The 26041-nt window shown below is 37.3% G+C and overlaps 1 protein-coding gene across 1 annotated transcript; it reads right to left on the bottom strand.

Annotated features, from left to right (window-relative positions):
• Positions 1-641: 641 nt before the first annotated feature.
• On the bottom strand, positions 642-11369 carry LOC145784585 (uncharacterized). The gene is made up of 6 exons (XM_082596440.1): positions 10804-11369; positions 9867-9985; positions 7140-7201; positions 6777-6840; positions 3674-3832; positions 642-3385 (listed from the first exon to the last, which is right to left on the bottom strand). Exons 1-6 carry the CDS (start codon positions 11186-11188, stop codon positions 3161-3163), a joined length of 1014 nt encoding a protein of 337 aa, XP_082452566.1. The 5' UTR covers positions 11189-11369; the 3' UTR covers positions 642-3160.
• Between the last annotated feature and the right edge of the window lie 14672 nt (positions 11370-26041).

Here is a 26041-nt window from a genome sequence, read left to right as displayed (position 1 = left end):
AAACAGCCATTCAAGGTTTCAGATTGTTTCAACTGACGTCATTTGGTTCAGCTCCAACAAATGTTGCTATTAAAATGAATTTGAAGTTGTATGAAAAAAAATAACGGAGTCTGATCGATGGATAATTTCAACTATAATCATAACAAAAAATTATTCCTCCCCCCTCTCCAGGGATAAGTTAAGTCCGCCGTGGGACTAATATCAGCTATTTAGAAGCATATCAAACCATTTGATGCGCAAACATGCAATTTCAACAATTATTCTTTACCAAATTTCGGGGGGGGAACGGCCCCCCATAAATCTGCGCCTGCCTCTCTCTACCTTTACCCCACTGTGCTGCGATGTTGATGCATCTAACTTGCGAGAGCTCAACGTGTCCAAGCATCTCAGTATGCCCAATTGGAGAACTTCACCAATATCTACTATGGATAAAAAGTCTCAAACTGAATGTTGTCTTCAGGCTTGACAAGGCAGGCCCATCTTACAGTCGCTGTCATTACGTTGTAGACGCTTGCTAAAGTTACCCACGTTAATTTTCTTACATCTAAAAATTGCAGTGCGGCCTGTGATAACCAATCTTGCTAATGGAATAATTTATTTGTTTAGCTTCGGTAAATTTTTTTTTGTCTTCACCAACGGCATCATGGTAGTTATTTTATTTTATGCAACGAAGCTTGACCGTCATTGTGGTTCAGAAAATTCTTCGTATTTCAATGCGCAATAAAACAGCTCAAACCAGCAAAATTCACTTCAACATAACGAAGATAAATAATTAATTGATCAATCAATACTAACACGACTGGACCTCCAAATACTGAAAAAAGGTGTTGATTATGGTGATGTATGGCAACTTCTGTGTTTTAGTTGTACCAGAACAGTGTTATACGATTTATGACGTGTTCCAAGGAAAACAAGTGGCACATTTTGGTTTCGACACTTCCCATCTTACGACGTTGCTACTAGTTAAAAATTCAACCAAATCCACAAAAAATTAGTTTCAACTTAAACTGGCAAAATATCCCCATATCATATCGTATGAAACAATAATTCTGTACAGTACACCTTTCGATAGCCAATTTTTTTGGTATAGTCACTTAGTCAGGGTCGTGGGAACACAAACCACAAGTTGAAATTTTGAAAGACGTAAAGCCTACGGACACGCAATAACTGCAGTTCACAGTTATACAACTAAAATCCATCTGGCAACACCAGTTATTACGTTAGTTTAAAAGAAAAATAAGATGCAATCTCCTATATACAAAGTCCTGTACTAAGTGGCCGCCAAGCATATGATTTTAATGCAACAATGATAATAATAACAACACAAGCATATTGCGGCCATAATGTTAGCTGTTGCGACATGAAAACAATTTTGTTAAAATAGGCGAAAGCTGCTATTTATAAATAAAACAAACATACGTTGTTATATCTGTACCAGAGATAAGAGCAGCGAGGTGGCTAGAAAGAAAATTTTAGGGGGGCAAAAACAACTGCTTTGGGGGGGCAAACGTCATTCAACATGAATTACAATGGTATTAAAACGTTGCAATATCAAAACATATTTTTGGGAAGGTCAAATAAAACTTGTGGGGAGGGGGTATTACCCCGCGTCCCTGGATGAGAGCATGTTTACAACGTTAGAGGTAATCACATGCACAATTTGTGGCCGTGCTAGCTAAAGACATATACCCGCACATTAAAACTATTCAGACACGCCTTAAACCTTGCAAGGTTTTGCCACCTTTTTCCGTTCATTGACGTCAAACATTATAGTTAGTAGTATATTTTTCGTCCCGGGCGCATTGATGACAAAATAAAATGCCAAGAAATTGGCATGTAAACCATCTATATCAGTTGATCTGTTGTATAAAGACAATTGATTTGCTCGCACTTCTTTATACACATCACAACATTTAGGGGTGTTCAAACCCAGACAGTAAATCAACAGTTTTTACGTTTGATGTACTGTCTGGGAAAGCCACATGTGCCATTTTTCTTATATTTCTTAACTTCTACTTCTTTGCAAAGTATAAACGCAATATAACGACTTCGATACCACAACGAGATCGTTAAATAACATCTGGAGAGCTTTTAAACGCAAAGCGAGATTCAAAAAACATAACTCTACAAAACAGCAAGTACATCTATTAAGTGGCAGATGTCCTACTGTAAAAATTTAAACTTATCCAAAAGCAATAATGCTCAACACATTTCCGTACATCAAGATTCACCCATGGACTGGAAGACTGTAGCCTACTGTTTAGTCTTCAGTTTAAGATAAACTGAAATAAATATTTTTGTTAACTTCTTTGGTGAACAATCGTGACGTAATCGCAAAATTATTAAAAATCGGAAACGGACCGCATGCGGGTGCCCAAGATTAAATCGTGTCGCTGCAATAGACAAACAGCTTTAGCAAGTTTGACAATAATTGAGAGTTGACAGGGCTTAACTGAAAAAAAAAACTAGCGGCACAAAATTTTGTTTAATGTATCCCGGTATAAAGCTATTATAATCTCTTGAAATCTTACATACAATTACAAAAATACGATTCGAAATATAATCACTGTCTTGTATTGGCAAACAGATGAAGCTTTGACCGAGAACTTGCATAAATGTTACAAAACTGGCAAAAAAATCGACTGTTGAAAAAAAAATTATAAGCTCGAAAAAATTATTTTAGTGCTTCTGGCGTCTTGGACTGTATTTAGATTGAAACAACATGAAAAATTTAAGGGCCTTGATCAAGTACCACATGAAGATAAATATCATGTTTTTCTTAAAATCAAACAAAGGTTGCGATATCCCAAAGAGATCACATGGTGTTTTGATAACCTTCTAAGCCAGAATTCGACCACTGAAGAGCTTTTTTATTCACGTATTCTATGTCCTATTTTTAGGTAAATTTTATCTTCGAAGGCTAGTTATTTACATCTCAGCATTTTATGATAGTCAGTAGACACCCTGGCCATAGGTTAAGAGTCGCTGCTGAAAACAACTGTTTTTTCATCACAATGTGAATAAAAATCTTTAATAAATTCAAGTTTTCAAGCGCACATCGCCCACTAACTAAACTGAGTGGCGTCAGACGTTAGATCAACGTAAATTATTATCAAACATTGCAATGCTGAAAATAATCTTCCGCAAAGTATATCTGTGTTTATGACCACGTCGGCGGGGGAGAGGTGGCTGAAGATGAACTCGATGAATTCTTTCTTGCTTTCGCGTGGGTCAAGATGTGTGACTTTAAGTTTGTCGATTGGGCAAATTTTTTATCGCAGCTCCCGAACGGGCACACGTACGGCCTGTCGCCAGTGTGTATCCGCATGTGTGTTCGAAGATTGAAATCTAGGGAGAAACGCTTCCCGCAGCTATCAAAGGGACACTGTAAAAAAACGCACATGATGTTAAGTTTGCAGTAGTTGCAACAAAAACTCACCAAGGGGCGCTGTTAAGACCTCACATGACCCCATTTTCTTTCTTTGTCTCATACTTTTTACGACTTTGACGTCATATGATTTCGACAAGAACGTCATGACATTCGATAAGAACGTGATATGATATTTGATAAGAACGTCATATCATATGATAAGTACGTCACATGATATTTGATGAGCTCCTGTATTTCTTAAGTTTCAGCTTTAAAGTATAACAAAGTATGAAATGATTTTACCTGAAAAGGCTTCTCTCCGGTGTGCACGAGCATATGTCTCTTCAGTTTGGAACTTTCGACAAATGCTTTTCCACACTCAGCACAAACATGCACCCGTGGACCGTGCGTATGGAGGTGCTTCCGCATGGCTGCGTTGTGTTGGAACATTTTTGTGCAGCCCTACAAAAAAAGTTAATCTCTGTGTGGATGGAAACAAATTCGAATGATGCGCTTGTCATGGCCCGATTCGGAGATGAGAGTTTATTACAAAAATTTTAGGGATCATTTATATAGGTGGTTACTGGTTAGTTCGGGAAGCCAGTGCTTTAACATGAAGAAATTTAGCCATTGCCACTGAAACATCGAACCAATCAGAACATGTTATAAGAGGCTACCGTCCAATTGTGACCTTTCTAGCACTCAGCCAGAGAGTTATTTCTTGTTTAGAGCTTTATTTGGTAGTTACACAAGAAAAAAGAGTTGCCTAATGGTAAGGGTGGTAATCGAACCCATGTCAGGGAAATGACTATTTTCTATCCCTAACCCCTAAGTCAACCAGCTGACAGAGAATTCATCACTTGATTTGCTTTGCACCATCTTCTTTTCACCTTTTTTCACGTCACGGAAAACGTAGCTTATGATTGGTTGAGGTTTCAGTGGCAATGGCTAATTTTTTTCTTGTTGAAGTGGCTACCGTTAGTTCGACCTATGTTGCTGTGAGGTGAAAATCATATGTTTTCTTACAAGTAATTCTAGCAGCTCGATTATAGGTTAAACTTAAAGTGCCCCTGACAGGTTGGACCCAAGTATAGTAACTTTTGTAAGCATTTTCTAGCGCAGAATTATGCTTAGCGAACTTTTTAATCTTAACCTCGAAGCTCGACTGGTAAGGGCGAAATTTATACAAAACGACAGTTCCACAGCGCCACCACAGGCGAAACTCAATATTTCACTGCTCTGGGACGACTTTGGTGGTGTTACGTCATCGTGGGTGGGCGTCGTTAGCGACGAATAAAACAAATGCTTTCTAGATGTAATTGGTGGATCACAGTTTGGTCGGAGTTGGTACAAGCGGTTGCTTTTTTCGAATATTTTTTCTTTTTTGCAGTTTAATAAAACTGTACTGGATACGTTCCTACAAAACCTAAAATATACTTGAAGTGAAAAATGAAGAAATCGTACGAATCATCATTCATATTTATTTCATCAACACTATTCATAAATAAATAAAAGTTCTCTCTCTCTCTCATAATGTGCCTTCAGTTGGCCATTGAAAACCGGTGTAATAGCCATCTGGACTTTAAAATTGTTTCGGATTTGCCAAACAATGCATGATGGCAGCACAATCCGATTGTTGCTTCCGAGAGTACCACCTTGTAGTATCCACTCCAATACATGCCTGTAAGCGACTAATTACCGATACTGCCTGCAAGGAAATAAAAGCACTTTGTTTAGTGTGCATTCTTTAGCGTTTAGGGTATTTTTAGCCTAATGTAGCATCCTTACTCTTTCGATAGGTCTCCGTTTTCTCCTTTCGGTTTATTGCTTTTTCTCCAGTTCTTCCTGCTCCTCATAAAAAAAGTCCTCAGAACTGCAGGATGTAAGTGTGCCTCAAAATGGGTCAAATTGGTAACACAGCTAGATGGGTCTTTCTTCAAAAGTGCTTTCGTCTGTGGCACATCATGGCAACATACACATTCATTGGGCTGGGACATAGACTCGCACTTGTGGCAAACGCACCACCTACAGTTCCCAGCACGCCACACATTGCTAAGAAGATCCAAATCGGGTTTGTGGTGTTAACAAAATCATCTCCATTGAAGTAAAGAGAACATATACGACTAGTTTTGTATGGTCCATCCCACTTTCGAAGACTTGAAGAAAACTTTGACTATTTTCTTCTCAGCACCTTGTTTTGTTTGAAAGCATGAAAAGATAGCACATGTCTTTGTCAGCGACTCTGTCATATAAACAGCAATTTCCAGGCATTACCTCAACCATAAATTAAGGGTACTGTTTGTGAGATACTGCTGTTACACTGCAAATGGCTATAGCCAGATTAGGACAAACAAAAAAATTATCCAAATTGTAGCCCTACAAGAGTTTAGAAAAACTGCAATTTCAATTGAATTGAGATGCTGTTTGATAAAAATAAACTCATTCTATTTGATCTAAACCTGATAGTAATAATAAGTTGACTTTTTCATTTCGGTAATTCTCATTTTGCACATGCTTTAGACCAATAGAGCCCCACACATTGACGTTTTGGAGCAGTCGTACCATACCTTACCAACTCACCACAGAGAAAGAATGTATCCTTCCCACCCATGGTGACGTCACAGCGGTGTTGCCGTTTTTATTTTCGTAATTGACTGATTGCCAGATTTTTGCCGAAAATGAACGAAAGTTTGCAAGCGTGTAACTTAGTAGCCTGTTGATATTTTTTACGATTTGCTGGTCAGGGAAGTTTGTTAGTGTCATCTCTTTGGTATCTTAGCTAAATTTAGCAAATTTATTTTCCTGTCAGAGGCACTTTAAGACGATAGGAAATTAATAAGAATTTATGTCATTCGACATGTGTCGGCCTCACATCTGAAGCTTTAGTCTGTGCTTACAACTATAGTACTTCAAAAGACATGCGTTTTAATTTAAAGGCAAAAACGTACTGTTGTGAAACATCAACAAAGACCTTTTTTCTAAATAAAAACAACAGTTCAGAAATCCATTTGAAAGTTGTGGCTGATACCACTGACAACGTTACACATTTATCTCACTGCAACACAGTTCGAACATAAACATGGGAAGCGCCTGCATACTGCAAAACCTACCTAGACCACCAGCTGTACATAACAATTTCTCTAGATAAAGAGAAACAGACCCAAAACGAGATTTTCGAGAATGTTTGCACCGAATGGCTATCACTTAAATGTCGTAGACATTGTGTGGGCTTCAAAGCACAGACTTTTAATATTAAAAAAAATTTTGATGCAAATTAAGCGTAATAAGTCAGACTCTAATATTTTCATACTACTGTATTATAGATAAAGTTTTGCCACAAAAACAGTTAGTGCGAATTAAGCAAGAAAGTATTGTTTTTGTTAGTAAAGCTATCACTTTCAGTTACCGCATGAGGACACGCCACTGTTCTTTGAACTTCTTCCACTTTTGGGCGCTTTGGTTTTGATACACTGTAACAAGAATACCAAAGTAAATAGTATTATACATAAAGAATTAAATTGAAAAGATCACACTGAAGACAATATAAGATAGCAAGTGTATATTGCTACTCCAACACGTACTTTTGCTTCTTATTTCAATCAAATATTTTGTACAATTGACAAAAAACAGTGCTAAGAAATACTTTAAACATAAGATTTAACTTAGTATAATTACAGCACATTTATGTTTTTTTCAGGGAACTTTAACATCTATAAACAATAAACATATTTAATACAATCACTCAGGTATAGTAGTCATAAAAATTCACCTGGAAAATTCAGCTACTTGTGCAATCTCACTCACATCAGAAGATCCAGCTTCACCCATAATCTGAAAAAAAGCACCCAAAGTTACTAAACTGCTCTGTACACTAACTTTATTTTTATATGGTGACTTGAAGGGGTATATATACAATAGATATTGAAAAACCATTTTCTAGTTTCAAATGCAAGCAAGATGTATTCTATAATTACAAAACATACAAGCCTACCGGAGTACCGGTATTAAAAAACCTCCAATTTTGGTAAGTGGAACGACACAAACAGGACAAGAAAAGACCTTAGCCAAATTGTAGGCATAGTTTTGCTCAATTTTTGTTCTTAGAATAGTCAACATTTTAAAACGGTCTAAAAAATGAAAGTACAATAACAAAAAGAAAACTAAAGAACTTAATTAATGCACAATGAAACCTTAAATTTTCTCAATGCACAATATGAGAAAAAGTCAAGTAAACTATATTGCTGCAAAAACATAGCACTTGATCAACAAAAGTTAAGTGGTCTGAAAGCAGGAACGGATCCAGCAAGCCTTAGGGGGAAGGTTTCAACAAAACACAATGATGTATAGGCCTACATTAATCCAACCTTGCAAACACACCATCAATAAAGTTAATCAATTTTGTGTTTTAGAGGGGGGGGGGGGGGGTGATCACCCCAATAGCTTCCCTCCTCGATCTATCATTGTCTGAAACTAACGTACAACAATAGTGAGCTTTTAATGAGAAACAAGTAAGCTCAGTGACTGAGAGATTTCATGCTGAATCGTTTACTGGCCATCGTTTTGGAAGCTTTTACTTGTGCACAGGCCCGGATTTAGAGGGGGGCAGAGGGGGCAGTTTGCCCCGGGCCCCCCGACTTTTGAAGGGCCCCCCTATGTGGTTAAAATGTGATTTTGTGTTATTTTTTTTCCTTTTGGCCTTTAAAGTTTCTGCAAAATGCTGTGCAGTAGGCCTACTGGACTGATGCTACTGTAGACGTAGAGACCGTTTTTCGCGCCGTAGGCGCAAAAATTTTTTTTGGCTGGGGGCCCCCCGATCTAAAAGTGCCCCGGGCCCCCCATCAGCTAAATCCGGCCCTGCTTGTGCAGTTTACTCTGCACATGAAAATACACTTAACATTCAGGTTAAAATCCTTAATGTCTTTAAACCCACCAGGATATACTAGTAAAAATGCAGGTAAAAATCCATAGAGAAAAATCCAACAGCCGGGAAGCCTGGCAGAGGAGTACAACACTGGGCAGATTCCTGCTAGCACAACAAATATCAGGTCTCACCAATTATGCGCTTTATGTTTATTTGATGAAATAATATGTTTATGGATATCATTTTGGCAATACCGTTGTCTTTATTTTTAAACTGGAATCCCTTTTTAAGGTAGTTTTGCTGAATGAAATTGTGTGCGATTTTTGCAAGAAAATGTTCATTTTGATGTTTCCATCTCTGTACCTCAAGCAGAGGTTCTTCAAATGGTCTTGCTGTCGGCGAATAACATGTGAAGTGCGATATTCAGATACAATGCCAGCATTTGTGTTGTACCATCTTTGTCGACACAAATGGAGACAGAACTTTTATACGGTAACACTACCTTGAAAGAAACAGCGTTGCCAAATTGCTTACATATCAATGATATCCAAAAACATTTTATTTTATCAAATAAAAATAAAGAGCGTCCAACAGCTTAAAACGTTTTGGACTAGTTATCATCTCTCCTTTACTAAGTGAGACCTCACATTTGTAATGTTAGCAGAAATTGGTCAGGTGTTACTCTTCCGCCAGGCTTCCCAGTTGTTGGATTTTTTTTGTATGGATATTTTCTGAATGAATATTTTCTTATGGATTTTTTTTTGTACAGTTTTTTACTGATTACCACTTGTAATATACGGTATATCTTTTCAATTTCAGTTTATATTTGTAAAAGTTGTACCTACATTATAGAGGAAACTTTTAAAACTTCTTGAAGCTCATTACAGTTACATACCGTAACTGTAACTGGATGCAACCTAGTTCGTACCCTGAAAAGATCGAGAGAAAACATTAAAAAAAGCGGAAGTCGCTGATCGCAGTTTCCGCAAACATTTTAAAATTTTCCCCCTGAAAAGATCGAGGGAAAGATAGCACAAAGCCGAAGTCGCTGATCGCAGTTTCCGCTAACCCTAACCGTAACCCTATCCTAACGCTAACCCTCGCTCATCGCAGTTTCCGCAAACATTTTTCTGCAGTTTCCGCTAACCCTAACCATAGACTAATCTATGCTCTAACCCTAACCTTCGCTGATCGCAGTTTCCGCAAACATTTTTCCGTAGTTTCCGCTAACCCTTACCCTAATTCTAAGTCTCTAACCATAAAGTAATCTATGCTCTAACCCTAACCCTCGCTGATCGCAGTTTCCGCAAACATTTTTTCGTAGTTTCCGTTAACCGCAGTTCCCGGTTACCTTTACCCTAACCATAGAGTAATCTATGCTCTAACCCTCGCTGATCGCAGTTTCCGCAAATATTTTTCCGCTGTTTTATTTTTCCGCAGTTTCCGCTAACCCTAACCTTCGAGTTTGTTTGCGGAAGCTCCGATCAGCGAGTTCGGCTTTGTGCTATTAAACTGCGATTAGCAACTTCGGCTTTTTTTAATTTTTTCTCTCGATCTTTTCAGGGTACGAACTGAGGGTACGAACTAGGTTGCACCCACTGTAACTAGTTCATAATATACCTAGTTCATCATTACCTGCATTGCCTGATTGGAAGATGAACTGGTAGCATCTCCTTCATTAAATGGCACAGCTGATAAGTTAGCAATTGCTGCATATTCATCATTTAAATCGCTGTCAAGACGCTTGGCATCATCTGCAAGGCGAAACAAGCATTAGATGTTATTGTTAAGTAATGAAATACAAATAATATGTACATAAATGCAAAATATTACCAAAGCTACCATCAAGAAATGTTAATATCCCCACATGCTGTGTTGTGAGAAAGGCAATACTGCCTTGTCATCAATTTATAATGGGCTCATTTTATGATTTTAATAACAGTGCCAAAATATGTACATTTCACAAAGCAATTATTGTATTCCATAATTACTGAAAGGAGCAAAACTTTCTTGAAATACCTTTTCCTAAAACATTTATTAACTCCAATATTTGACTTATTGATTAAACTGTTCCAGATATAAAGTCACATGCAATCTAAATTGCCAGCAATAAATAAGTTTGCAGAAAAAATGGTAAAATCTCTATCTCTTGTACGTACATCAAAAAACCATTAAGATAATTTTTAAATTTAACTTTTAGCAGTTTCATATCAAGACATTTGATACATTGCATTGTATTGTCAACCTGCATTGCAAAGCGTATCCAACAATGTAGAGCTACTCGCCTTCAAATCATTCAGCACAATGTCTGTGCTACAGTGACAGGCCATAAACGAATTTTGTTTTGATAAGGAACAAATCTATCTGTGAGCAACCAAAGACTAACCACACACAACTATCTCATAAATTTTGTGAAAAACATACTTTACTTAGACTTTATAAAGCGCCATTTTGTAACCCCTTTCATGAAACTACTGAAACCCGGACGCCATCTTTGCTTACAAAAAAATCAAGATGGCGGATCCTACAAGTCAGCAGCATGTCAGCGCAGTTCACAGGCTGTTAAACTTACCAGAAGCCCACATTGCCACGGAAAACTCTCCCTCTAAAGTTTTAATTTGAACTTGCTTGTGCTCCCACTTCTTCGAACATTTTTTGTCAATGTTCAAACGCCTATTCTTCTTTCCTGATTTTTTTCGTTTTGCTGATGTTAAGCTACCTTTTCCCTCAGCTTCTGGCAATGGAACTGAAACTTCTGCCGAGTCAGTGCGAGGTGGTAATGTGCCATCGTTTTCGATGATTTCTTCCGCTGGCTGTACAATCAAACTATCTTCAAATTCTCCTGATTCTTGTTTAACTTGGTTCAGGGAAACAAGAGTTTGTGATTCTATTCTCTCTGCTGCAGTTGTTTGTGACATCATTGGGTTGTTTTGATCATTCCAGTTCGTGTCGTCCATATTGTGAGCCTAAATAAGGGAAAACATCTATGGCTTTGCTAAAATTTACTGCAGTTGGACGATGGAAAATAGATTAGTATTGTCCCCTTCTTAATTTTTTCTTCAACAGCAAGTATACTTGTCGAAACACAAGTTCATTACTGCTAACAACAATCAGCACTAGCGGCCTGCTTCACGCAACTTCAGCGCATTCTTGTTTGGTCGCCATTTGTTCAAAAATCACCACGTGACTGGCAATGGCTGGCGCCATATTTGAATTGCTAATCCACTCCATAAATGGCTTGAAATCTGTCATAACAGCAGTTTTCATAACTTCATTCTTAGCATTGCATGATTTCGGCTACAGCTAACACTTTGACTTTGGTATTATAATGTTAATGCTCGTAGATAAAGTTATCTTTGTGAAAAGCACAGAACAATGATATTGCGGCGGGTTCAACAACTTAATCGAAACAAAAACACAGGTATTTCGAAAGTTCCCCAAAACAAGGTTTTGTTTCGAGATAATTTTTTGTCTTACTATGGTGTTAAATTAACTTTTGTAGACAAATTTTGTTTGTTTCATTCTGGGATATCCCTGCTTTCATTTCGAAAGCCAAACATTTGGTTTCGTTCCGACTTAGTGTCGGCTGCGTGGCCGAGTAGCGAGAACGTTTGGGCGATGCTTGAAAGGACGACGGTTTGACACCGCTCTCGAGCACGTGGCTGTGTCTCGGTACTACAATTAATATGACATCCCAAAATATTGGGAGTAGCTGTCTCGATGACTGTGGTTGTGACATCTTTGCTGCTTCCTGCAATTGTTTATTCAGTTGCATTTTTTATCGTTCTGATACCGTAGCCCAGTGTAGCCTGGTTAGTTGGTTTTGAATCTGTATCCTTGGATTAATAAAGCTTTTGGTAGGTTATTCCTGGTAGTTTCGTATACTTTTAGAGACTTTGAATCACTGACGCTGGGCCGGTTACCGAGATTAAATTAAGAGTGAAGTTTCTGCTTGTGTTAAAGTGTTTGTTCTCTTTGAATTAATCCATTCACTAGGTGCCGCTGAATGTTGAGCAGTTTTGAAATGCGTTGCTCACAATATTTTAATGGCACGGTTACAACACCTTATTATACCGATAAGTTACTATAAGCTTAGCTTAACCTTAGTAACCTATTACTGTGAGCTTGACGCAAAAACGAAAATATTCATAATTTCCCAAGTTTAATGACGTCGCAAAAATGAAAGTTCTTGACGTTACGTCATGCTTTTTGAACAACGGTAGGCTAGTCTAAGTCCACCCGTATTTAGCTACTATAGGGTGCAGGCCCGTTAAGAGGATAATGAGGACCCTGTACCGATGAGATTTTCCGGCCCCAAATTGAAAGAATTCTAAGAAAAATGCCCTATAGGCCTATCCAGAAACTAACTAGTGGTTTCTTCAAGTTTGGGTCCCTTGGAAAGGTTACCGCTCCTTGAAATCATCATTGTCCAAAAGTACCCCCTATAAGCCCCCACTGTCAACACAACTGCTAAGGTGAAACAGTGTAAGGTGACAGCAGGGGCGCCGGAACGATTTTTGACTGGGGGGGCAAGATTACGAAAATAGGGCACTTTTGTTTACTAAAAGGCCAATTTTTTTTCAAGTTTCAAGATAAGATATAGCAATAATGCTAATCTATCAGCTCACTATTCCTATTGAGTAATGATAGCCTACAAGTGTCCGGTATAAAAAGAAGGGCATCATGCTATGTTATAATGATGTAACCTACTGTCAAGCCTTAAAGCAACCTGCGGCCATGGCCGCTAAGTAGTGCTTGAATGACCGCCGGTGCTACCTCCTCAATCGGCCAAGTTTGGTCACCGGTTTCTTCTAGCCAATGATTTAATTTCGCAATAGAATGATCGTGGATTAACTGTCGAAAATATGTGGTATCAAAGAGTGACGCAGAATTACGTCAGCGCGTCATAATCGACACTGTTGCATTGTGCGGGAAGATTTTTGTTATTGATGGAAGATATCCATCTGCGATCCGCTGTAAGTCTTGTTTGTAATTCCCGACGTTAATTTTAACAAAGTCTTAATCCGAAGTGCTAATTTACATCGGCTGGTAATATTGTCGTTTTTATGTCGATTCGATGTTGTCGGACATTGAATCGTTGTTAAAAAGGAGAACTAAGTTAGTTGACATCCGAGGGGAAAACATTTTTTGATCATATTTTGCAAAAATTATGCTTCTTTTTAGTAATGTCCTTCACATCATTGAAATACTTATTTTATTACCTCGCGGTCATCGTCAACTCATGTCGAAAGTTGTTTTTTTCGTTGCTAAAAAGAAGTCTAGGGGAGTGGCCAACTTCTTTAAAATCAGCCACATTGGAGACACTCGTGCGAGTGTCGTTAGATGGTCCCGCAGTACTAGATTGCAATCCCGATAAAGCAGTTATTGCGTTGTGTAACGATTCTATTGTAGGACGTCGCCCAGGCCCAGCCTTCAACAACGCTAAGTGATCATTTTATCATTGTTGCAAGTATAATTCTATTTACTTGTGCTATCGTTATTATTTGCATTTTGGCCTCCAAGCACGCAAATTTGGCCGCCGAGAAGGAGCTCCCAGTAAGCCACGATGGCCGCCGAAAAAAACGAGTTTTAAGGCCTGTACTGTGTTGCAAAATTTTGTGCCGTAAATATTATTTTAAGGCAAAAATGAAAGATCATAATTAGGCTAAAAGGGAATAGCAGAAATTGTTATATTGCGAAATGTGCAGTAGCTTACATGACTTTAAAAGGGCACCATTGCCCCCCCTGCCCCTCCATCTGCAGAAAAATTGAGGGCAGGGGGGGCATTCGCCCCCCTGCCCCCCCGCTTCCGGCGCCCCTGGGTGACAGGTGTGTAGATATACAAGTTGGACGAGTGGCGGCTCTACAAAGACTGCAGCCAAACGCGTAAAACATACGGTAACCCAAGTTTCTCATATTACTGTGACATTCCACTACTACATCCCGGCTAGCGGGGCCTGTCGTTTTTGCATTGGTTCAACGTTTACTGACGTTGGATCGGTGTAGAGGTGGCGAGTTTAACTGGCTGGGGTCTCATTGCCTAATTATCGCTTTATCGACATAACTGTATATCAAAGCACGCATGATATCTGCAAGACAAAGCTTCCTTGGGTTTTAATTGGATTTCCGCAAAACGATGATGTTGTTTTTGCTTGTTTGTGTATTAGGGTCTGTGATTAGGGTGGAGTGAAAAAAACCTTTTTATAAAATTTTTATTAGCTCGGGGTTGGAAAACTTTCCAATTACTACTAAAACTAGTTGTGCAAAATTAGAATGTAATCTGACGAGAGCTTGATCTGCCACTAGCCACTTGAAAATTTACCATTGGGCCATTCCGTGTCAATTCACACAGTCAAGAAATTCAACCTCTTCAATTTTTCTTAAATTTTACACACCTTTTCACTATCTTATATGATGAACACCTGCAAAATTTGAGTAAAATTTATTGAGAAACACGAGAGTTATAAAGCATTTAGTTTGGGGGGGTCTGCCGTGGGGGCACAATTTTTTTTATTTTTGGCCATGTTTGAGGTCCTATTACTGCTTAAGTAAATTAGGTAAGAACCCAATTTTTTTACAGGTGATAGCACTTCTGACAAGTATTGAAAACACAACACCATTCACATTGTCACTTTAAAAGGTCAAAGGTCAAAGACATCCAAACGTGGCCGTTTCCAGCTCTTGGCTAAAATTTTCCAAAATTTTAAAACCTTGCCAAGACTCTATTTTTGATTGGTTTTGGCTGATATTTAGTAGAAATGTTGTTTACAGGATTCTCTATGAACTCAGAAAATTTCAGTGCAAAATATTAAAGGGGTTGGGAGGTATTTAATGTGAAACATGGGTCGAAATGACAAAAAGCAGAAAAGAGGTCCTTTTAATATCCCAGTTACCCATGACCCCAGTGAAAATTTACACTGAAATTTCATAGAGAATCCTGTAAACAACATCTGTACTAAATTTCAGCCAAAATCAATCAAAAATAGGGTTTTAGCAAGGTTTTAAAATTTTGGAAAATTTTAACCGAGAGCTGGAAACGGCCACGTTTGGATGTCTGTGACCTTTGACCTTTTAAAGTGACAATATGAACAATGTTGTTTTTTCAATATTTGGCAGAAGTACTAGCACCTGTAAAAAAATTAGGTTCTTGGCGTACCTAATTTACTTAAGCAGTAATAACACCTCAAACATGGCCAAAAATGAAAAAATTGTTCCCCCACGGCAGACCCCCCCAAATTAAATGATTTATAATTCTCGTGATTCTCAATAAATTTCACTCAAATTTTGCAGGTGTTCATCATATAAGATAGTGAAAAGGTGTGTAAAATTTAAGAAAAATTGAAGAGGTTGAATTTCTTGACTGTGTGAATTGACACGGAATGGCCCAATGGTAAATTTTCAAGTGGCTAGTGGCAGATCAAGCTCTCGTCAGATTACATTCTAATTTTGCACAATTAGTTTTAGTAGTAATTGGCAAGTTTTCCAACCACGAGCTAATAAAAATTTTATAAAAAGGTTTTTTCACTTCACCCTATTGTGTATTTGTTTTTGTCATTTTTTCGCGTCGCCAAGTTGTAAGTATTTTGTGATTCATGCAAAGGCCTGATGCGTTGCGCTTGAAATGACTTTGCCCGTGGTAGGATTTCTTTGTGGAGTTTTCTTGGCCTGCCCACTTGCCCTTCTTTTTTTAAACGCATCAAGACGTGTTCCCCTCACGACCATCAGCACTCTTGATAACGCACCATGGCCGATCTTCATAGCAAATGTTTATTTATGCAATTGTTGAAAATATCAGCAAAAGCTATAATATTATGGGCTGTTGTTTTTTTTGTAACATTTTCTTTTATTTCCTTTTCTATCTTAAATTCTTCTGAAGGTGATTGCGACCGTGCCAAATTTCTTTGAACTTGGTAACTTACTTCGGTCACAAGCACGTTTTAACGTTCGCGTCTTGTCGCTTCTACTTTTTTCTCGACCTTTGCTATGTTGACATGAATTGTTTTTGCAGTGATAGTCAGAAATAAAAACAACTGAACTGAACTGCAGCCTCCAATTTTTTTTTTTAAGAAGGAAGAATTTTTAGTTAACTGTTGCAGAATTTTTTCATGTTGTAGTGCCTGCCACAGTCGCCTATGTTGCGTTATAACAAAGTTTTGACTTCCTGGTAAATTCTTAGATAACTTTTTTTGAACCAAGGTTTATGATACAGCGATTGCTTCGTTTTCTAATTGCTCCAATGTCTTGCGACTTTGCATAGATCTATGCAAAGTCGTAAGACATTGGAGCAAGTATACTTCAGCAAGTATAATTTTGCTCCAATTTCCCTAACCATGAATATTTAGTGAAATATAACCCGAAACACGAATTTCAAAATAAACAAGCTAATGTTTGTTTAAACTCAAAAACTGAAATGGCACAGGTAAGAAGATTGCTTTCCCTATTTCTGGACTAAAAATTAGACCAAAACCGCTTTTCAGATTGCAGCAATCATCAAATGTTTGACCTAGGCCTAAAAACCTTTCCCAAATCAAATTGAAAACTTTCTGACCGTCTGCACTAACTTTTCTGTAAATTCTCTTCTGGTGAGCCTAGAATGACCAATGAAACATCAATGGAATTGGGAAGTAATACTTTAGCTCCATGTGACCAATAAAAGTTCAAAAAAGTAACCACTAGGTAGAGATAGTAAGTTTTGGGGTACGGGAAATTTTTAGATTGCGCAAGAATTGTTAAACAACCATGCTTTCGTCATATCGGGTTTGATCTATTCCTCTTAATTTTCTAGTTTAAACGGCATGTATCATCCTCAGTTTAACAGCAGTCTTTATATTCATAACATTGTCGATGAATAAATTGGTACCGGACACGAGAAATCTTGTCAACGCCCCTGACAACGGTCAATTCCGTTCACTTTACAAAAGTTGTACGGTAAACAATTAAAGTTTGTCACAGGTCTTAACACATTGATGGCATTTTTTTATTCAATAGTATTTTTCATTGCTGGCGCGGGTATTGGGACCAATGGTCTGGTCAGAGGTTCCAAGTAAGCTAAAAAAAACTTATCATTTCATTGTTTCAAAAAAGAGATTAAAACGTTAATTTTACAAAGCCACAGTGCATCGTAAGTGATATGTTATGGAAATCAACTTGTCAGTTTCATATGCAATATAACATGTTCAGTCGGAAACTTGAGTAATCTTTACTTGCTTCTTGGAATTTTGTGCTTACGTTATCTTAGATATGTTTTTTTTGGTGGGTATGTTGAAGCGCGGGAACGTTTTAACGTTTTATTTTTATTTTTCTCTTGTACCGGTATTTTAAATGACAAAATCGTCATTTCCGTAGGGTGGCAAATGAGTAGTAGACCGTATGGTGGTCTGGTTGTCTCCCTGTTGGTATGGGAACTCGTGTAACTTTTGCATTGTGTATATTACTTGCATATTTCAAACATGTACTATGTTCCTGTTACTGACAAATAAACCATTGATTGATGGATTGATTGATTGATTGAAGGTATTTTTTGACATTACAAGTATGAGTTTTGCGAAAGAATACGCTTGAGTGTATATGTACTGCCCGACGAGACCCGAGTGATGGTGAATTAACAATTTCATCCAAGAGGATTAAAGCCAGTTCAATTCAATTCAATTCAATTTATTTTTCTTTGTCGGAAAACAACAACAATGATAAAGTTACAAATAGTGAACGGGAACAAAACCAACAAAAGGAAAAGGTGGCAAAACTACAAAAGTTTAAAACGTGCATGCGATGCAAATTTAAAGGTTGCGTACACGAAAGTAAATTAAGCACGGCCACCAAACCTAACAGTTTAAAGTAGATGAATTAGTTGGAAGAACCAGTGGGCTCCACATACCTAAAGCAACTGGAGGTGTGCCAGTTGATGAAACCATGCGGGGACGACTAAACCTTACAACCAATATAAAAAAGAAAAATCAACAACACGAGCATTCAAGAATAAACAATGAACATACGGCATATTATTACATATTAAACATATTACATATTATTTAAAACAATGAAAACTATTAATACTACAAAAAGTGCTCAATGCCAAGCAAAAAGGCAAAGCAGAGCGAATTAAATCAAATATAGTTATTACTATCTGAAGCCTTTACAAATTGTTTCACCTACCGGATCATCAGAAGGTCTGAAAAAACATGCAAACAGTAAAGATCGATAATTCTGAAAAGATATTAAATATTACAACTGTAATTTAATCTGCCAAAAAAAACCTCTAAACCTGTACTTCCTGAGAAGATATTAAATATTACAACTGTAAATTAATCTGCAAAAAAACCCTCTAAACCTGAATTCCAGAAAAGATATTAAATATTATAACCGTAATCCAATCTGCAGAAAAAAACCTCAGAATTACTAAGGACAACCTCCATCCGTTACGACAAAGTTTCAATCAATTTGTCCCAATGGAAACCAAGCAACATGATGGCAACATCTATGACATCACAAAGAAGCAAAATGCATCTGTGATGATCAGCGCAACCTGTAGTAACCTGAACAAAATGAATAAAAATTGTTTTTAAACCTGTAAAAATTAAATGAGATTTATAACCTGTAAAAATCAAATGAAATTTAATTTTTTCAAAATCCCAAGGAATTGTGATGATGTAACCTGTAGTGACCTGAACAAATGAAATAAAATCTGTTTATAAACCTGTAAAAATTAAATGAGATTTATAGCCTGTAAAAATCAAGCTCATTTGATGGGGCTGAGATTTGTGAGTTGGTCGGCTTGTTTCTTTTGAACGAACTTTCTGCTATTGTTGACAGAGACATGCTTGGCTTATATCGTGATGATGGTCTGGCTATTTTGCGTAATTTATCCGACCTTAAAGTTGATCGTTTGAGGAAAAATGTCATTCAATTATTTAAACAACATGGCTTAAATATTACTATAGATACTGGACTAATTGAAACTGATTTTCTTGACGTCACTTTGAATTTGCTATCTGGTAAATTCTGGCCTTATCGAAAACATAATAATGATCCAATTTACATCCATGCCCAGTCTAATCACCCACCCAATATTAAGAGACAAATCCCGACTATGATTGCAAAGCGATTGTCCGCCACATCATTTGGCCAAAATGAATTTGACAAGACCGCATCTGTTTATAATGATGCCCTTTTGAAAAGTGGTTTTGCGGAGAGAGTTTGCTACAACCCAGCTAATAACTTGCGAACATCCAGGAAAAGGAGTCGAAAAATTTTATGGTTTAATCCTCCTTACAGCTTGCAGGTTGATAGCAATATTGGTAGGGAATTTTTCAGGCTTGTTTCCATACACTTCCCGCCCCATCATAGATTGCACAAAATATTCAACCGTAATACTATTAAGCTGAGCTACAGTTGTAGGCTACTCCGAATGTTGCAAGTATTATATCCTCCCACAATAAAGCAATATTGCAGGCTGATAATGAACCATCGCAGCCTGGTTGCAATTGTAAGGTAAAGCCAGATTGTCCTTTGAATGGGCAATGCTTGCAGAAGGCTGTTGTTTACAAAGCCACCATTGATAACGGCCCGAAGGTACTTAATTACATTGGTTGTTGTGAAACTACTTTTAAAAAACGTTTTTCCAACCATAAATGTTCCTTCATGGCTAGGTCTAAACGAAACAGCACCGAACTATCTAAGGCAGTTTGGGACCTTAAGGACAAGGGTGTTGATCCTAAAATAACTTGGTCCATCCACAGCTGTGCTCGGCCTTATAGTGGAGGTGGTCGTAACAATTGTGGCCTATGTTTGGCTGAAAAGCTGGCCATTCTGAAGGCTGATAGTGGCCACCTTTTGAACAAGCGTTCGGAACTGGTCGGCAAATGTCGTCATAGAAACAAATTTAAACTCAAGTACTTCAAAATAAAATAAATTCCTTTTGATTTTCACAGGTTTTTAAAATTTCATTTGATTTTTACAGGCTATAAATCTCATTTAATTTTTACAGGTTTATAAACAGATTTTATTTCATTTGTTCAGGTCACTACAGGTTACATCATCACAATTCCTTGGGATTTTGAAAAAATTAAATTTCATTTGATTTTTACAGGTTATAAATCTCATTTAATTTTTACAGGTTTAAAAACAATTTTTATTCATTTTGTTCAGGTTACTACAGGTTGCGCTGATCATCACAGATGCATTTTGCTTCTTTGTGATGTCATAGATGTTGCCATCATGTTGCTTGGTTTCCATTGGGACAAATTGATTGAAACTTTGTCGTAACGGATGGAGGTTGTCCTTAGTAATTCTGAGGTTTTTTTCTGCAGATTGGATTACGGTTATAATATTTAATATCTTTTCTGGAATTCAGGTTTAGAGGTTTTTTTTGCAGATTAAATTACAGTTGTAATATTTAATATCTTCTCAGGAAGTACAGGTTTAGAGGTTTTTTTTGGCAGATTAAATTACAGTTGTAATATTTAATATCTTTTCAGAATTATCGATCTTTAGGCTACTGTTTGCATGTTTTTTCAGACCTTCTGATGATCCGTTAGGTGAAACAATTTGTAAAGGCTTCAGATAGTAATAACTAATAACTATATTTGATTACATATTATTTACATATTAAACATATTACATATACAAAATACTATGTACAGTGCATCGTTTTAAGTAAAATGGAGTGTTCGCAGCAACGACAGTGGTGTGATATTGAATAGGAATTGATAACTGATGGGTACAGGAATTTAGATTAATTAACTTATTATTTGAGCATGATATTACACTGATGATCATGAATGATGAAAAATGTAGTGAAGATGATAATTATGAAAACGGTCTAGATGGCATGCGGGTGACTTCGGTATCGGAGCGGGATGGAGTTTCTTGAAATGAATTTCCAACCAAACTTCTGGAGAGTGATAGGCCTACAGCCAGTGCCGGATTAAGGGTCTGCTGGCCTGTAGGCACATTTTATAAGTGGCCCGAAAATCAGGGTTGCAAACTAAAATTAAACGGTTCTTAAGTCACACTCACAGCTTCAATTGCACTATAAAACTAGTCTATGGAAAATTACAAATAGGATCTGCTATACAGTAAATACACTCGAGACTCAATCTTGCACTACCCACGTCCAAATACTCAATCTGATCTGATCATCATTCTGAATATGACTAAAAGTTATTTCTAATTTCTTAACACAACGCCACATTTGTTTCGTTACGTCACCCAACAGAAATGCGAATCTTTTAAAACATCAAAAAGGAAGTGGCAACATGCTTCAATTCGTCTTTTTTAACGATTTTTGCAACATTTAATTCATCTGGAAAAACAGAGCTATTAAGATAAATACTTATTAGTTTAGAAAATAATTATTTTGAAAACATAACTAAATTTCTACTGATTTTAAAGTGGCCTGGATTTTTGACTGGCCTGTAGGCACGTGCCTACTTTGCCTAATGGTTAATCCGGCACTGCCTACATCTTCACTGTTGAAGTAGGCTACCGGTACTCTTGCCAAATAAATCTACACAACAAAGTAACAGAGAGTTATAAGGTTCTGTAAACAAGTATATTATACGTAGTTCGGCTAATTAAAGGCGTATTGCATTGGTAACATATTAGCATCTAATAGCGGCCTATTGAAACTGAACAGTTTAAGGTGGTGATGGCAGATGTACGACATTGACAGTTGTAATAAGCTAAGCAGATACTAGGTGTCAAACAGTAGTACTTGAAAGATTAAATGTACAAAAGTGGTATCTATTACACAATGGACGTATGCTAATCGGTTTGAGTTTTTGTTTGCAGATGGGTTTTCAGCTTGCTGCTGAATAATGAAAAGGTTTCGATTTCAGTAATGTGTTTAGGGAGATCGTTCCAGACTTTAACTTCACTAAATTGGATGGATTGTTGGGTTAACTTTTTCGAGTAATAGGGGAGAAAAAATCGATTGCTACTTCTAGTTGATATGTGATGCAAGTTGCTATTAAGTTGAAATTGGTGCCACTCCTAGTGTTTTTCCACTAGATCTAGTGTTTTTGGGTTGCATCTAGTGTTCTAGTGTTTTTTTAGCGATTTACCGCTATGTTGGTGTGCATAAGTTTGGACAGTGTTAAAAGTAGCCCCACCTATTTTTGTTTGGCTGCATCAATATGTTTGTAGTGCTTTTCAAAGTGGACTCGAGTTTTTTGTCTAGTTACACCCAATGATGACCAAATTTGAGATATTTAGCATAAATACTTTAAAAAATACACACAAATGACTGTGAAAAGTGTTCAAAGTAGACTAAAGTTAAGTAGGTACCGGTAGCGTAGCTTACCATATGGTACCAGAGGCTTAAATTTCATCGCTTACATTTGATGAGTGTGGAGTTCTTCGACTACATTACCTCAGAGATGATTGTGAGCATAGGCGTCGAAATAGGGTGGGCCGGGTGGGCGACGCCCACCCGGCCGTGAAACGAGGGTGGGCAAAATATGTTTTGCCCACCCTGTTTTCATGACACTTACGAAGTGCTCGTTACAATTATTTCCGTTTTTGTTAAACGTAAACACGTTAAACGTAAAAAATTATCCAACCAACTGCAGCGCAACTTTTTGTTTTACGCTATGTCTCTCGCTAGGTATCCGACAGAACAAAGCAATTCCACAACAACGCTGCGTTAAAAAAATGCGATACTCTCTGCATTGTTGTTGCTACGGCAACTGCCACACACTGGCAATTCCTGGTGAGAGAAAGCCACGTTTGATCTTTTCTCCGAATGGTCTCGCTTTCGTTATGTCACAATCAAACTTCAGTTCAGGGTCAGCGTAAGGGAATGTGAATATGACATCATAATGAACATGACCGATACAAACTAAACCCGTACTGAAAGTACTGAAACAATCGATTTTTACAAATCTTTGCTTTTTACAAATCAAAGTGCGGCAAATTCGAAGGCGCCACTTCAAAGATAACAGGTCACGCGCTGTTTAGGTCGCAAAAGAAAAAATAAAATTTGTTTAGTTTAGCAGCGCTCATAAGATCGCAAGGCCCAAGAAAGCAGAACATTAAAGGGATACTAAAGGAAAAACCTGACTTGGCGATTGTACACGTTCTTTGTGTTTAAGATGCTATCATAAAACAAATTTGAATAAAATTTTGCCCAATTGCTGTCTGATCAGCATTCCGCGCGTGCTTTTGTCAAAGCTTTCAAAATGGAAATGGGCGTGAGCTGCAAAGCGTACGACTGTACAGTCTACGTCACTATCGACTAGCAATCAGCTGATCGGGCAATGGTTTTTATTGCGGGCGATTTAACTGTAGGCTATGTAATATGTATGTACATCAAAACATCAGATTTCAACATCAAAACATCAGACGGTTTGCTCAAAACATCACATCTGATGTTAAAACATCAGATGTGGTAATGTGGCTTTTGTTATTGCTGTCGATAGTGACGTATTCTCGAGCAGTGTTTCCACTTTTTGGTCATTTTGAAAAAATAAAAAAATAAATGAAACATTGGACTTTGGGCCTTGCCAGTGCCATTCAAAACATTTTTTTTTCGGTAATTCTTTTTTAAATGTTGTTCTTGAATGTTCAGTTTACGCATTTTAATGCTTCATTCCCGTTTGAAAATTTCATTTAATATGTCTTTAAAGCTTAATTGCTGCAGCGACGCTAAACGCAGTCTTTGTGAGAAAGACTAACCATTGCGAATTTGCGAACATACACATTCAATGAAATCTGTTTGAAAACTCTCGCCCACCCAGAATTCCTTTCTTCTAAAAGAAAATCGACGCCTATGATTGTGAGTAATATTGCGTTTTTGACAATATATTTGCAAAGGCTAAATTTGGGAAAATTTTGTTTGCCCCCCAAAATGTTTTACTCTCCTACGGCTATGACTTCAGGGCTCTCACTTTCAAGGAAATTCAGTTCTACTTTGAAATTTTAAGGACTTTTAACACTCACTAACGCCATTGGCTGGACCATTTTTGTACATTGTGCATGTAAATGATCGTGTATTTATGATGCTAGTGTTTTTTTGTGAAGCTAGTGTTTTTTTTAGTCAAATCTAGTACGGTACTTTTCCATGACAAGAGAGTGGCAACAGTGATTAAAGCAGAGATAAGAAATACAGTAGGATAGATAGGATTTACCATAGTAGTTATAAAATTAGGATTAGCAATTATTAGGATTAGGAATTATTAGGATAGGGTTAGGCCGTTTGGGTTAGGATTGGAATAAAAGTGAGATTTTATTCGGAATAATATTTGCTGGTTGTGAGGTTGGTGTTCATTGCTTGCCAGAATAACAGTTTTCAATGACATATTGTAGTGTCAGAGTTGTTTTGGCATGATTATAGTGCTAGTGCTTTCTGTCGTTCTTTGCTTGTGCTCCCATTTAGGAAAATAAATATCTTTAAATACAGAAAAGGCAATGCCTTCTCATATTTCTAAGTGTCAGATGCCATCCAGACAACCTCTAAGTCAAATTCTTCTTCACCGTGTGTCATCACACAAGCTCTTGCTCTAATACTCTATCCTTGACCTTGGCTAAATCCTGTGTAGAGCACCTTACTTTTAGGTCAGGGCATTTGATTAGGGTCTGCTACTATTCGGCTAGTCCGATTCGGCTAGTTCCTTATTATTAATACTAATCGATTCCTCTGCCATAATAAAGTAACATCAACTGAGAGTCTAACGAAGGAAGTAACCAAAGGAATATAGGTCATGTAACGCCGAAACCCAGATTTATTCTAAACTGCCACTTGGGTTTTAACTTTATCTTTTATGTCAAACGCTATTTGGCAACTGTCTTTTTTTCGTTCACACGTTTTCGCTGAGACTTAATGCGATAAAGTTTTGATGTAAAACACTTATTTTGAACGAACCCAGACAACAAAATTCATCATTTTTACATTGATCAACGTCTGCAGACGTTGAATCAATGTATAAATGACGGATTTTTCCGCCTGGGAAGACACTCAAAGGTAAACACTGGATAAAATGCAAGAATGCAAAAGAAACGATATTGTGTAATAAAATACAAAATTCTCTGAATAAACAGAAGAATCGGACATACATCTCTCTGTTATCATTTTTAATATAAAAATTCCTTTTGTGGTCCCTTTGTCTGGAACAAATCCAAACTGTGCTGTTGAAATTTCCGATTGTAGTTTTGGTCTCAATCTCATCATCATGATTCGGAGTAAGATCTTTTTTAGATGATTCACAAGGCTAATTGTTCTGTGGAGTGAGCATTCTGTTGCTCCGGTTTTCTATGGTAAAGTTATGAATATGGAACGTACCTAGGGATGCACAATACAGAATATCGAATCTTAGAGATTCGAATCTCAATGTATTCGAATCGCATTTGCAGTTTCCTTTCGGATATCAGGATTCGAAAATAAATCTGTTAAATGAACAGTGTGCGACGTTAAACAAATGTAAAGTTGATATTTTCCGTCTTGCGCACCGACTTTTTTCTTCGTGGACTGTTTGTTCCAAGCGACTTTTCAGAACTGCAGAAAGGCAGTGCATTTCCGTGTGACCGTATGATGATGCATCGTATGATGCTTGATTTATCATATATATACTCTGTTTGACATGTGATACTAATACAATTCAAAATAAAGTTCAAATATTTTTGCTTTTTTGATATTATTTGGAAAAAATTGCCGTGTAATTTCAAAATAGATTCGAAATTCTGGATTCGAAATTAAGTATTCTAGAATAGCCAGGTATTCTGTATTGTGCATCCCTAAACGTACCATATCACTATAGGGATGTTTTCGGTGTCATAAATATGATTTAAGATCTCCGTGGTTAGGTCTAAACTCCACT

The sequence above is a fragment of the Aplidium turbinatum genome, chromosome 15 (assembly GCF_918807975.1).
Source record: "Aplidium turbinatum chromosome 15, kaAplTurb1.1, whole genome shotgun sequence".
Classification (NCBI taxonomy): domain Eukaryota; kingdom Metazoa; phylum Chordata; class Ascidiacea; order Aplousobranchia; family Polyclinidae; genus Aplidium; species Aplidium turbinatum.
The sequence above is the reverse complement of the archived record's forward strand: the minus strand, read 5'-3'. Positions and strand labels throughout refer to the sequence as shown.

Excerpts from the sequence above, each read along its gene's own strand:
- LOC145784585 (XM_082596440.1), bottom strand. The coding sequence starts at position 11,188 with ATGGACGACACGAACTGGAATGATCAAAACAACCCAATGATGTCACAA. Across the intron at positions 6,841-7,139 it reads CAAGTAGCTGAATTTTCCAG|TGTATCAAAACCAAAGCGCC; the intron begins GTGAATTTTTAT and ends TTCTTGTTACAG. Across the intron at positions 3,386-3,673 it reads CCGGAGAGAAGCCTTTTCAG|TGTCCCTTTGATAGCTGCGG; the intron begins GTAAAATCATTT and ends GTTTTTTTACAG.